At 49.7% G+C, this 12,798-nt stretch overlaps 1 protein-coding gene across 1 annotated transcript; it reads right to left on the reverse strand.

Annotated features, from left to right (window-relative positions):
• Positions 1-895: 895 nt before the first annotated feature.
• Positions 896-1,597, reverse strand: TMEM74B (transmembrane protein 74B). The gene has a single exon (XM_066624737.1). The coding sequence runs from the start codon at positions 1,595-1,597 to the stop codon at positions 896-898; it is 702 nt and encodes a 233-aa protein (XP_066480834.1).
• Between the last annotated feature and the right edge of the window lie 11,201 nt (positions 1,598-12,798).

Raw genomic sequence — 12,798 nt, forward strand, 5'->3', positions numbered from 1 at the left:
CCAAATAACTGCAGGTTATTGGAACCTGCTGTTCACTTCCTTCTGCATTTCTTCTTCAAACATCCCCATAAATGTTTGGGAAGTGGCTTCTTTAGCTGTGAGGCTTAGGAGTCAGGTTTGCTGGTGAGAGTTGTGGGCTCGTGAGGCAGCCTCTGGGTTTTTCACCAAGGTTTTGCTTCCCGAACTAAAGCGTGCTACAAATTCAAACATTGTGAAGAATGGTGCAGCGGGACCTTGAGACCCAGAGAACATGTACAGAGCGTGTCACATCTGAGTGCTTTCTGACTTTTGGCTGGGAACAGCCGTGTCTGAGATTCAGCACTGTGTGTGTTACAGATGAAGCTATTGCTTGTTGGTCGCAGAAAAATCCACTAGCCTTGTTCAAAAGTACAGGCCTTAAACTGTACTTGACAGTATATAAATAAACTCAGATATGGGACTTTGGCTCTGTGTCTCCAGCATAGGCTATTTGGTTGTACGACAGTCAAAATGCTACTGGTAGGGGAGTATCCCAGAACTGTACATAGCATAGAAAACTTATAGGTGGCTCAGGTGTTTTCTTGGAAATCTAGTCTTGGTGCTTTGGAAAGAATGCTGTGCACCCAGAAGACAGTCATGTTTGTTTTTCCAAACATTATCTCTTTGAACTTGTGTTTGTGTGTGTTAGCAAAGAAGGCATTGTTACAGTTTATGCCTGAGGCTTGTCTTAAACAGCTTCCTGACATGTCTGTCTTTTTTTAAATTTTTTTCTCCTAATCTTCTTTGAGGTATGAAGTTATCACCACAGATGCAGGCCAAACAAACGAAAAAACTTCAGAAAAACTCTTCTTTGACCACAGAACTTTCAGAATTCCTGGCAGGAAGGGCCACGTCAGCTACTTCACCTGAAGAAACATCAGCAGTTTGGATTATTGCCTGTCTCTTCAGTCATCTGAATCACTTCACTCTCAACCAAGGTGTGTGTCCCCTCTCCATTCAGCTGCCTCATCCGCAGGTTGATAGATCCATAGGTCTTCCGGGGAGCTCTGGACACTGGGAAGTTCCTTCTCCTGTAGAGTTCCCCTTTGTAGATTGAAATCATCAGGAGCATGGAGAGCAGCATCCCCCCTAAAGTCAATAGCCCCAAGCCTGCAATGATGCACTTGTCCAGATGGGAACCCAGCCAGGCATAATAAATCTCCAGCCGCTCCATCTCCCTGGCAGACACTGTGTCTGGGTTGACCCGAGCTTCCCTGGGGATGCTGTAGGCCACAATCACCAGCAAAATCCCACTGACCAAGAAGACTAAAGCCAGGATGAAGCCGTAGTCCACAGAGTCCCCGCTCGTGTCTGACGAAGGACCATCCTCAGAGCGTGGAGACAGGTCTCCCCTAGGGGGCACTGAATGGACTCTGGGACTCCTTGTGGCTCCTTGGCCACTCCGGAAAGAGGTTTCTGCCTCCTCTTCTTCCTCTTCCTCCTCCCCCTGGTAGGAGGCATTCTCAATTCCCAGCCTGGGATCTGTCCATGGTGCTGAGGTCCCTCCTCGAGGAGCTCTCTGGTCGGATTCTGTGCCATTCCCTAAGACTGTCAGTTCCAGGGGGTGTGAGGACGCCATTGGGAAACAATCCCCTGGGTCATCCCTGTCAAGACTTCATCTGCTGGGACAGAAAAACAAAGAGGAATCCTTTAGAACACTGCGTTCCCTGGCTACATATTGAATCCTTGTCTCGGCTCATCATTTTACTCAAGTGCTCCTGATGATTACCGACCTGAACCCAATTCTTAAAATGTACTTTTATTTATCTCCTAAGAAGTGTCCATTTCTTTAGGCAGTTGCGATGCTCATCAATCTAATGACAGACACGTGTGTCCTCACTCAGCTCCTTTCCCTTCCTAAAGCCTGTTCGCTCTATCCCATCAAACTCTCCACTCTGCCCCATCTCTTCTGAAGATCCACAGAGCTTCAGTTTTTTATTCATAGAAAGTATGATGTTGCTCACTGGTCTTTGTTCCTGCTCACATTCATTTGGCACACCCTGTGCATCCGTGCAGCACAGTCAATTCGCCCAGCTCACACAAGCCTATCTTGTCTGGGATGCCTAATAAAAGACATCTATGTATGCATTTAAGACATCCACAGTCTGTCCATTCATCGCCAAAGGAACCATCAGGACAGCTCACAATGTTTTCAAACCAACAAAAACAAGAACAAGAACAAGATATACTGTACTAACTCCAGAGTTTTGTTCTCACTCCCAGCATCACTCCATTTGATCTGGCCTTTTGTGTTCTTTTTCATTCACGCCAGTCCATTTCTTCCCCTTGAAAGTGTTGAAATATAAATTCTTGGGGTAGCAACCACACTTTTTCCTGTATGCTACTCTAAGAAACACATAACATAGGAGGGGTGCTGCAGCAGGCACCCAGATGGTGGGATATGCTGATAAGCGTCAAACAAAATATTTTTTTGCCCAGTTTGTAATTAGTCTGTGCAACTCCTTGCCACAGGATGTGGTGATGGCATCTGGCCTAGATGCCTTTAAAAGGGAATTGGAGAGATTTCTAGAAGAAAAGTTCATCACAGGTTACAAGCCATGATGGACATGTGCAACCGTCCAGTTTTAGAAGTACAGTTCCTTTTAGAAGTACAGTTCCTTGTTTTAGGGTTCCATGTTCCTGTCCCTGGTTTTAGAAGTAGGCTACCTCAGAATGCCAGATGCAAGGGAGTGGCAACAGGATGCAGGTATCTTGTTGTCTTGTGTGTTCCCGGAGGCATCTGGTGGCCTCCGTGAGATAAAGGAAGCTGGACTAGGTGGGCCTTTGGCCTGATCCATCAGGGCTCTTCTGATGTTTACTCACTTTTGATATAGGAATCTTTACATATGGATCCAGCCCTTCCTCCAAGGAGCTCGGAGTAGCATATATGGTGTATAGGGGGGCAGAGAGGGAGAGACCATTTTATCCTCAAGTGGGTTAGGCCAAGACAGAGGCTCACCCAAGGTCACCCAGTGAGCCTCATGACTAAGGAGGGAGCAGGATTTCAGTCACCCTGATCAAAGCCTGGCACTCTAAGATCTACTCCTCTACACAAGCTCTTCTGGAATGTCTCCAGGGAACATGCACCATCTCTGCAAGAAAAGACTCTACTTGTAGCCGTTGCCCTTGGCTTAGTGGGTCTGGTTCTTTCCTTGGGCCCCTCTATCTACTCAAGTTGCTTTACTTGGTCATAGGTCCTGCTTAAACCTTTCTTGGCTCCACCAGCAAGAGAGTGTCTGCCTGATAGCTATTCCTTGGGGGAAAGGGAACAAGGAAAAACATTGTGAAGAAAGCAGCTGGGTAAACGCCTCTTGAAAACGGACCTGCAATGTATAGGTCACCAGTAAAAAGATGCAGGCAAGCAGGTGCACACAGTGTCCGAGGCAAATTTTAATGTTTAAAAAGAAAATTGTGGCTGGTATATTGCAAAAATCCTGCAAAAATCTACTTCTTTACCCCAGTGGCATAGCAATACGTTTTGGGGGTGCAAACATATGCATAGGGGGTGCAAAGCAATACATTTTGCAGGGAGCCTCACCGCAGCATGCAAGCAACCCCTCCCCTTCAGAGCAGTCATTCACCTCTGTTTTGCTCCCCTCACCCAGAATGGCCCTGAAGAGGGAGGGGCCACTTGAACACCGTGATGAGGCTCCCTGCAAAACGTAGTGCTTTGCACCTCTCTAGCTACACCACTGCTTTGCCCTTCTTTATTTCCTGCCTTTCCTCCTCAGTGGAGAAGCCCACGGCAGCTTACAAACATTAAAGACCCAACCATAAAAAAATACTTATGACCCAATCATAAAAAACAATAAATATAATGGCAGCAATAAATATAAACAATAAAAGCAGGTGGCAGAACACAAAAACCAAAAGCCAAGCATAAGGATGGAGCAACCGAAACAATTTAGGGTGGGAACGCTAACTGGAAAAGCTCCCTTGAAAGGTCAAAGGGAGGCACCGATCTCAGTTCACATACCTACAGGAAGAAGTCCCAAAGTTATGGCTCTGCCACGGAGAAGGCCCTACTCCTGGTGGCTGCAAATTTGATCTCAGCCAGATACAACACATCTAGCAGAGTCCCCATGTCATCTTAGGGAATGGGCTGGCTGATATGGAAAAAGGCAATCCTGTAGATACCTCCTTTTCAAACCATGAAGGGCTTTAAAATTAGCAAGACTTAGGTTGCAATCCTATGCACACTTGCCTGGGAGTAAGCCCTGCCCCACAGAACACAAGCAGGATTTTAGTTGTCCTACAAGTAAGATTTAGTTGTCCATCCTGTTGGAATCGTGGGGAGAACTACCAGCCATTGGGATGGACTGGTTGTAATGGATACATGGAATCTTCATGTTGAGAGGCAGTCTTCCTCCGAAACCCAGCTGCTGAGGAGAAGTGGCAGGAGAGGGAAGCTACTTCCAAGTAGCTACAGTGGCTGGCATGGCCATAGTAGGAAACAGAGTTGTAGACTCGATGACGCTTTGGTTCCATCCCACAAAACTCTTCTATTATTATTATGTTTGGTAAAATGGAATTCAGTTTTGGTTGGCTCATGTTCACTAAGTGCATTTCAGCATCCCCACCCTGCCACTACAAACACATCAGTGGTGTTATGGCTGCTATTCAACATGATACACACCTCTGCCATGTGTAAGGGAAACAGGGGCATAGCTAGAGGGGGTGCAAAGCACTAAGTTTTGTGGGAAGCCTCACTGCAGTGTGCAAGCAGCTCCTCTCCCTCCCTTTCAGAGCCATTCTGGGTGAGGGGAGAGCATGATCGCCTTCAGTGGCATAGCAAGAGGGGTGCAGAGCACTAAGTTTTGCAGGGAGCCTCACTGCAGCGTGCAAGCAGCCCCTTCCTCTCCAGAGCCAGGTGTACACCTCCATTTTGCTCCCCCCACCCAGAATGGCTCTGAAGAGGAGCGGGAGGGGCTGCTTGCACGTTGCAGTGAGGCTCCCTCCCAAACTTAGTGTTTTGCACCCCCTCTAGCTACACCACTGAAGGCAATCATGCTCTCTCTCTCTTTCTCTCCCCAGTCCAAATGCTCTGGGGATACCTGATGCTGCAGTCCTCTTGATACTACGCTGGGGTGGACCTACGGGAGACCACTGCAACCTTCGGAGCTCTCCACATCACAGTGCACAGTGTGCCTCTCTCACGCCCACCCCTACTTGCGACTGGCTGCAAGGCAAAGACAGTATCCAGGCAAATCATGATTTACTGGGGCTGCCTCGCCCCCGCCTGCATTGTCTTCTCTCTCTCTCAAATGCACACAGTCCCTCTGTGCGTGGATTGATCATAGCCAAGTTCCTTCTCCACCCACCCCCCCCTCCACCCAAATAAGTGGCTATAATGCAGAACCACCCCCCAGTCTCCACCCCCCCCCAAGCCAGGGGTCGGGGCTGGCGGCGGGCGCCCGTCCCTTCGCTCCATCCTACCTGCACTCGCCCTGCCCCCCTGCCTGGCTGCCTCGGGGCGCATGCTGCCCGGCTGGGGACATCCGGCGGGTCCTGCTGGCTGGGGGGCCCCGTCGCGAGCGACCATGGATGCTCTCCAGTGTGCAGCTGCTCCTCCTCCTCGCTCAACCGGGGCGGGGGGGGGGGGGACAGGGACGGCCTTTCCAAAGACAACGCCGAGACCTGCGGAGGCGCCCCCTGGCGGCGGCCTGGAGCTCTGCGGCCAAGGCGTGGCTGGGCCAGCGGTCGCTGTCCGTTCAGCACCACGGCTTGCCTGGGCCCTGCCGGGCTAGTCCTGGGGGCGGAGGGGGGGAGGCGCCGGAGCCTTCCTCTCTCCTCCTCCTCCTCCCTCCAGGCGAAGAGATCTTCCCAGCCCCGCTTCTCAGGCTGCAATCCTAGGCACACTTTCCTGGGAGTAAGCCCTGTTGGGCACAATGGGACTTGCATCTGAATAGACATGCAGAGGTCGCTTTGCAAGGCCAGCTGTTTTTAGGGGAGGGCGTCTGTCTCTCTTGCCACCCTCGGCAGCACCCTCCAGATTCAGGTGGAGGGGCAGGCCAGCCAGCAAAACGCACCCCCCCCCCGCCCAGAGACTACTGTGTAAGTGCGGCTATTGCACCTGCAATCAGCGCCCCCCACCCCCCAGGCAGGGAGCAAGGGATGGATGCGGGTGGAGCAGCCTTCAGCCTCTCGGGAGCCAGCGGGGAGGGAGGGAGCAGGACGCCTCCAATCTTTCCTGGGGCTGGTTGCTGCAAGCTGTAAGCAAAGGTGGGGCGCCCCCACCATCCACACACACCCCCAGAGCAGAAGGAAGGGGGGGGAGCCTCGTGCCCAGGAAAGACAGGAGCGGAGAACGGCAGTGGGGGGGGGGGGTTAGGAAGAGTCCTGCGAAGGCCCAGCATGTTCCTGCTGGCAGCTGTCCCTCGGGGCAGTGGCGTAACTAGAGGGGGTGCAAAGCACTAAGTTTTGCAGGGAGCCTCAGCACGGCATGCAAGCGGCCCCTCCCACTGCCCTTTGGGGCATTCTGGTGGTGGGAGCGAAACGGAGGCAACGCCGGGCTCTGAAGGGGCCACTTGCAGGCAGCCCTGAGGCTCCCTGCAAAACTTAGTGTTTTGCACCCTCTCTAGCTACACCACTGGGTCAGGACCTAGGAGAGGGAGGTAAAGGGGTATTTTGTACCGGAGCCCATGATCTAAAAGGGGGCCCAGGAGCCAAAAGGGGGGGCCCAGAAATGTCCTGGGATCTGACATTTTCCTTTCTACTCAGACCTGATGCCCGCACAGGATGCTGGGGACACTGCCATGCAAGTGGCTGCAGCTACTGCAGCTACTGGCAAGCCATATATGCTGGGCCAAGGAATGCACCCATGAGACACTCCTTAACACAACGTCAAATCTGGCAAGAAACTGGTCTGCTACAGTAGCCCTTTGGCTTGTGGATCTGCTTGCCATGAAGGAGTGCATAGGAGCTCAGGGACACAGCTGCAAGGCTACAGCTGCTGCAGAAGCAAGTTTTGGTGTGCACAGGACACTTTCCATTCGAGTGTGAGCCTAAATACAATGATATTAATCTCCTTCAATGATTTTCTATGTTTAAAAGATTTTAGAGAGACTTAGGAATGTGTTTGGTTTTCTGTATTTCTGTATCTGGCTCCCAATGCCAAAAGGTGGGTAGACCTGTGCTCCAAAGACTTTACAGCTGTCTCCACCCTCCCCTCCACTATGTTTTGCCCCTCCTTGACCCCTTTCTGCTCACCCTTCCCCACTCTGTTTCACTCCATCCTCTTTGCAAAGGGGCCTAAAAGAAATTTGTACCCTCTGATCAAAATTTCTCTTAAAGGACCTGCACTGGGTGACAGGTTTCCTTTTGAAAGACATTCCTGTGCCGAATTACTTTGGTGAGCCTGGCATTTTCACACAAACACGCACACACACAGAGGAAATTATTCCTAAATTGTCTAACAATCAATCAGATACTATGACCTCTTTGTCATACAAAGCACCATTGCCAATATGCCTTTCCTTGGACTTTCTGAAGAATTTCTATCCAGAATTTACAACCACTTCCTACTGATTTGTTTTATTGTACTTTATTCTTAAACCAATGTGTACACCATCATTCAGTGCAAAAATGTCATGGCAACTTACAAATTCAAATACAGAATTATTTACAAGCCATCAAAATTCAAAACTCATCAGGTGTTACAAGCTTGGCAAAATAACTGGCACCAGCAAAGATGAGTCTATAATGGACTATAAAAAGTATTAGACAAATTAAGGTTGGATTAGTAGCTATAATCCACAATAATAAAATGGAGTCAGCATTTCCTGTTGGGAAAGGAAATAACTACTAGGAACACAGCAAACTCAATCTCAGCTCTATCCCCAACAGCCACTCAGAGCATTTAGCTGGTCTTGCCTTCTCTGAAATCCCTCAGATGTTTGGCCTGAGTTGGGAAACAAACCCACCCAAAATTTGCTTAGAATTTTACAAGAAGCAAAACATGGATAGTCATTCTCATGATAGCCTTTATTATTTGTTATTAATAATTAATTAATTAAAAATTAGTGTTTGTTATTATTTAAAGGAAGGAAGGAGAAAGCATGTTCCCTACTCTTTATATGGGTGTTTTGCACTCACACAATCAAAAGCCAAGAGATGGCCTCAGAGCTCTTATGGACAATCAGAGACGCTGGGCGCCAATGAGAAACTTGCAATTGACCAAAATCTGAGAGATTGACACTCACTCTAGTACAAGGCTTTGTGCACCTCTCTGAAGATGATGCTCATGGGAAGACCTGGTATGTCCCTCACTTGAGATCAGCTGACCCTATTCAGTGTCCTAGTTATATACTGATACCATCATCCCAAAGTGTTGGTAGGACACCCAGAAACAAAGAGCCCCTCAAAAAAGTGAAAGGATCTAGCTTGGCATCTCCGTAAGACAAGATTTATTTAACATTGTTATTTGATTTATTTTAGGCATTTATATTCCGTTTTGCTATCGTTCCAGGCAAACCACAACATGATTTACATAAAAATATTAAGGCAATCAATAAATAAGTATGCAGTGGAACACTAAAGACAAACAACTGAACCCCTTTTTAGAAGTCAGATTTTCTTTTTATAGTGCATTCCTTAATCAGCTTCTCTTGCCTCCTGTCAGGTCACCACAGTCCTCCAGTAGCCCTGGGGAGGCAGCTGCAGGAAGTAGAGACCCCTTCAGTTGGAGCAGGAGCTAGATGGGCTCTTCCTCTTCTCTCTCTGCATCAAGGCAAAGTCTCACCAAGTCTCCATGCCAATTTCTTTGCTGTCTTAAATGACAGCGATGCAGGCCAACCACCGCTTCCATCCCAGGATGCCCTCTGGCTCTGCCAAGAAGCTCTGCTGTCTTGACTTCCTTATCCCAGCTTCATTCATTCCTTCAGACATCCCATCCTTGCTGGTCCCTATGACAGAACCAGGGGAGGGGCTTGACAAGGCACAGTCACAAATAAATGAAAAGGCATAATGTCTTGCCAATCGCATGTGGTGAGGTTTCCTTGGCAACACATCTCCAAGGCTCACAACAGGTCACCAGAGCCTATATTAGCGTGTGCAGATATTTTATCCCCAGTGCTGTGGAAATGCGGTTGTGTAGATAGAACCTCCTGGGTACAGTGTGGTCTGGCAAGCCAGATTTTATGACACCAGTATCAATTGCTACACACTGGTGTCAACCAATCACCTTGACTGGCAGCTCCACCCACCTCCTGCCCAGGCTTTACCCCCAGCTTCTCTGAGAGTACAAACTTGTTCTTTAATACTGGACCTCTTTCCAGTTCAGTTCTCCTGGAGCTTCAATATAATTGCAGAATCTAAAAAAATTGGCAGACAAATTCTGGGCTGAGGCATCTATCAACAGCTATCAGCCTTGAGCAAAGTCTCCCTATGCAGAGGCAGTTGATTGCTGGAACCCCTGGGGGCTGGGGATAAGAACAGGCCCTCAGTTTGGCTGTACTTGTTGTAAGAGGCGACTAAACGGCCACTGGGTAGATGGAACTCGTCAGCCTGGGAAGACAGCTCATCTGAGAGAAGAAAAACTCTGATCCCAAACCTCCACTGCCTTGTGGCTACATCCAGTTATGGAAAAGGCTTCAGGAGTCAACCTCAAGGCAAAATCTGGAGCCGGAGTCCCTGAGGCAGTTCATGGCTGAACACAGTCACGTTCTGGCAACTCCTACGACGCCGCTGGAACCAACCGTATTGGCCTCTGCCTTTCCATTGGACCATTTCAGCGACGTGGAGAGGGGGAATTTGCTGCCTGGGAAACAGTCTATCCTCCATATCTACTTTACCCAGGCTTCGCGCACTGGAGAGGACACTCTGTTCCAAAACCACCATTCAGAGCGCGATACCATAGTCTTCTGAGACTGAAGGATGCCAGCAACATGATTGCTGGGGGGGGGCACTATGGGTGGGGGCTTTCTCCATCAACACCTTGCTTGTAATATTTCTGATGACAGGTCCTTGGCCCTCTTTGTAGATAGCACTGGGGCAGATGAGAATCTCAGGTTGCCAACTTCTTCATTGACCCTGGTAGCTGTGCCTTTAGATGCAGCTTGATCTGTAGACCTCATGCTTTTCTCCATGCTGGCAACAGCATCACCTGCTGTTTGCTGCTATTAAAGTCAGCGTAGTCAGCATTAAAGGCAAGGAACATGATATCATCAGAATGGCCCTGCTGGACCAGGTCAAAGGCACAATGACTGCAGCAATGGCCAGTCAGATGCTTCCAGGGGGAGAACAAATAAGGCACAATGGCAATAACCCTTCCCTTAGAGGTATACTACCTCTAAACCTGGAGGTTCTGTCATGACTGACAGATCAATCTATCCATCATTAATTTGTCTGATCCCTCCTTAAACCCATCTAAACCAGTGCCCACCCCATCTCTTGTACAGCCAATTTCATCCAATAAGTATTCAGTAGCAACACAGGATGGTTTTCCTGGTCAGTTGGCAATCCTTCTATGCCCTGATTGAGGAATGCAATTCCTGTGATCTTGTGGGGGAAGTGCCAGTGGGAAGAGCCAGTCTCCTGTCAGGCACCCCAAACCCACCTGCTGCTTGCAGGCTGCATCTGCCCCAAAACTGCCCCAGCACAGCCAGTTCCTTCTGCATCGTCTCTCTCGGCTCTCTCAGCCAACAGACTGGGGTTCTCCTTGAAGAGCAGGAATTTGTGAAGGCTCCTTCGGCATCTCACATCTGTCTTGCTCGGCTCCTCTTCTTTCTCCTCCCTGATGGAGACGAGAAGCCTTTCTCTGCCCTCTGGGTGTCGCTTGGCATGACTTAGAGTGTGCTGCAGGCAGGGACAGAAAGAAAGAAAGAATTCTGCACAAGCATTCCACCTGCACAATCAACTCACCAGTTGCTTCTGCACAGAGCCACTGCTGCACACTGAAAACTGCGTGGCTGCCTGCAAACGCTTCAGACTTCCTGGAGGTGGAGGCAGAGGAGGAGGGAAAGAGGTGTCAGCAGTGGGGGAGAGGAGCTGAGCTGCTTGTTCTTGAGGCCCATGTTGTCCCTCCACAAGCGGGGCTGGCCAGGCACTCCATGAGCCCTTGGAGTTTCCAGCATGCAGCTGGAGGAAGAGCAGAAGTTGCACATTGAACAGGCCCTGGCGTGGCTGAGGAGAGAGCTGGTAAGACACAGTCTGTCTCCCTTTGTGTGTCGCCTCTGTAGGCAGCCGGCAGACAGGAAAGTTGCCATTCTTTTGCTTTTTCTCCTAGCAAGGCTTCTGTAGGCAACAGCTGCGTGGCGGGCAGAAGTACAGCAGGTGAAGCTTTTCAGCAGGTGCACAACTAGGATATTCTTCACCTATTGATTTTCTGCAAGTAAAAACTGTTAAAAGGGCAGGGGGGGTCAGGAATAACTGTGTCAAAGCTACTCGCATCCAGGCCACCAAGTCTGTCTGGTTGACCCACCAAGACCACCCCTCTCTTTTTCTCATCCCTTTTACATGAGTCACTGAGCATCTTAGCTGATTCATCACACCTGAATTCCACCATGCCCATCAGGCCCTGAGGGCAGTATTGTACCCCCCTTTAATCCTCACAGCACCCCTTTGAAGTAGCCTAGACTGAGAGAGAGGGATTTGACTAGGGCTGCCCAGGAAACTGAGCAAGGATCTGAAGAACCAGGTCCGCCCTGTCAAAGCCCAGCAACCTTCTCTGTGCCACACTGAGACCCCCAGAGTATCATGGAAAATGATACTCTGGCTGGGGTGTCACCCCCCCCCCACCCTGAGTGAAAACCTCCTAAGGCAGCAGCTGGAGGCAGGCAAGTTCAGCCCAAAATGCATCCACTGAAATGTCTCATCACCTGCTGGGCCATACAAGAGGTATGTTGCACCTGTTCTCACATCGCTTTTTTCACTTTCCAGAATCACCATTTTGACCTTGCCCTGAGAGGCTAGAAAGGTGTGCCAGGCTTCCCAAGGGTGCTGCCAGCAAGTCTTCTTCTATGAAGTACACTCTCACTGATCACACAGCGACACACTACTATGCTGCCAAGGATCAGCCTTCTGTGCTGAAAGGGCTTTCCCCATATGGTTCCTGCTTCCCTCAAAGGTCTAGAGCAAGGGTGCCCGGGTTGCGGAGGTTCCCTCAAAGGACTAGAGCAGGGGTGCCCGAGTCACCACTTGCGGCCCTCAGGGACTCACAGTCCGGCCCATGGGGAGCCCCCAGTCTCCAACGAGCATAAGAACATAAGAACAGCCGCACTGGATCAGGCCATAGGCCCATCTAGTCCAGCTTCCTGTATCTCACAGCAGCCCACCAAATGCCCCAGGGAGCACACCAGATAACAAGAGACCTCATCCTGCTGCCCTCCCTTGCATCTGGCATTCTGACATAAATTCTCCAGCATGTGGCCCTCTGGAGACTTGCTGGAGCCCATGTTGGCCTGACGTAACTGCTCTCAGTGTGAAGATGACTGTTTGACCTCTTGCATGAGCTATGGGACAAGTGTTCCCTCCACTGCTTGCTGTTTCACATCTGTGATGCAGCAGTGGCAGTGAAGGAAAGGCTCTTTTTGTGCAAGGACATTTATATGCCTTGAGCTATTGCAAGACCTTCATTCATTCATACAAGTTCCATCTCTAATATATTTGTTTATGTAAATTTATTCAAATTTGAAATGTAAATTAATTCGGCCCCCAACACAGTGTCAGAGAGGTGATGTGGCCCTCCTGCCAAAAAGTTTGGACACCCCTGGACTAGAGTGTGGCTGCATCTGGGGTTATTCACACCTGGATACACAGACCAGGGAAAGCTGCATGTGGGTG

This window comes from Tiliqua scincoides, chromosome 4 (assembly GCF_035046505.1).
Source record: "Tiliqua scincoides isolate rTilSci1 chromosome 4, rTilSci1.hap2, whole genome shotgun sequence".
NCBI lineage: Eukaryota > Metazoa > Chordata > Lepidosauria > Squamata > Scincidae > Tiliqua > Tiliqua scincoides.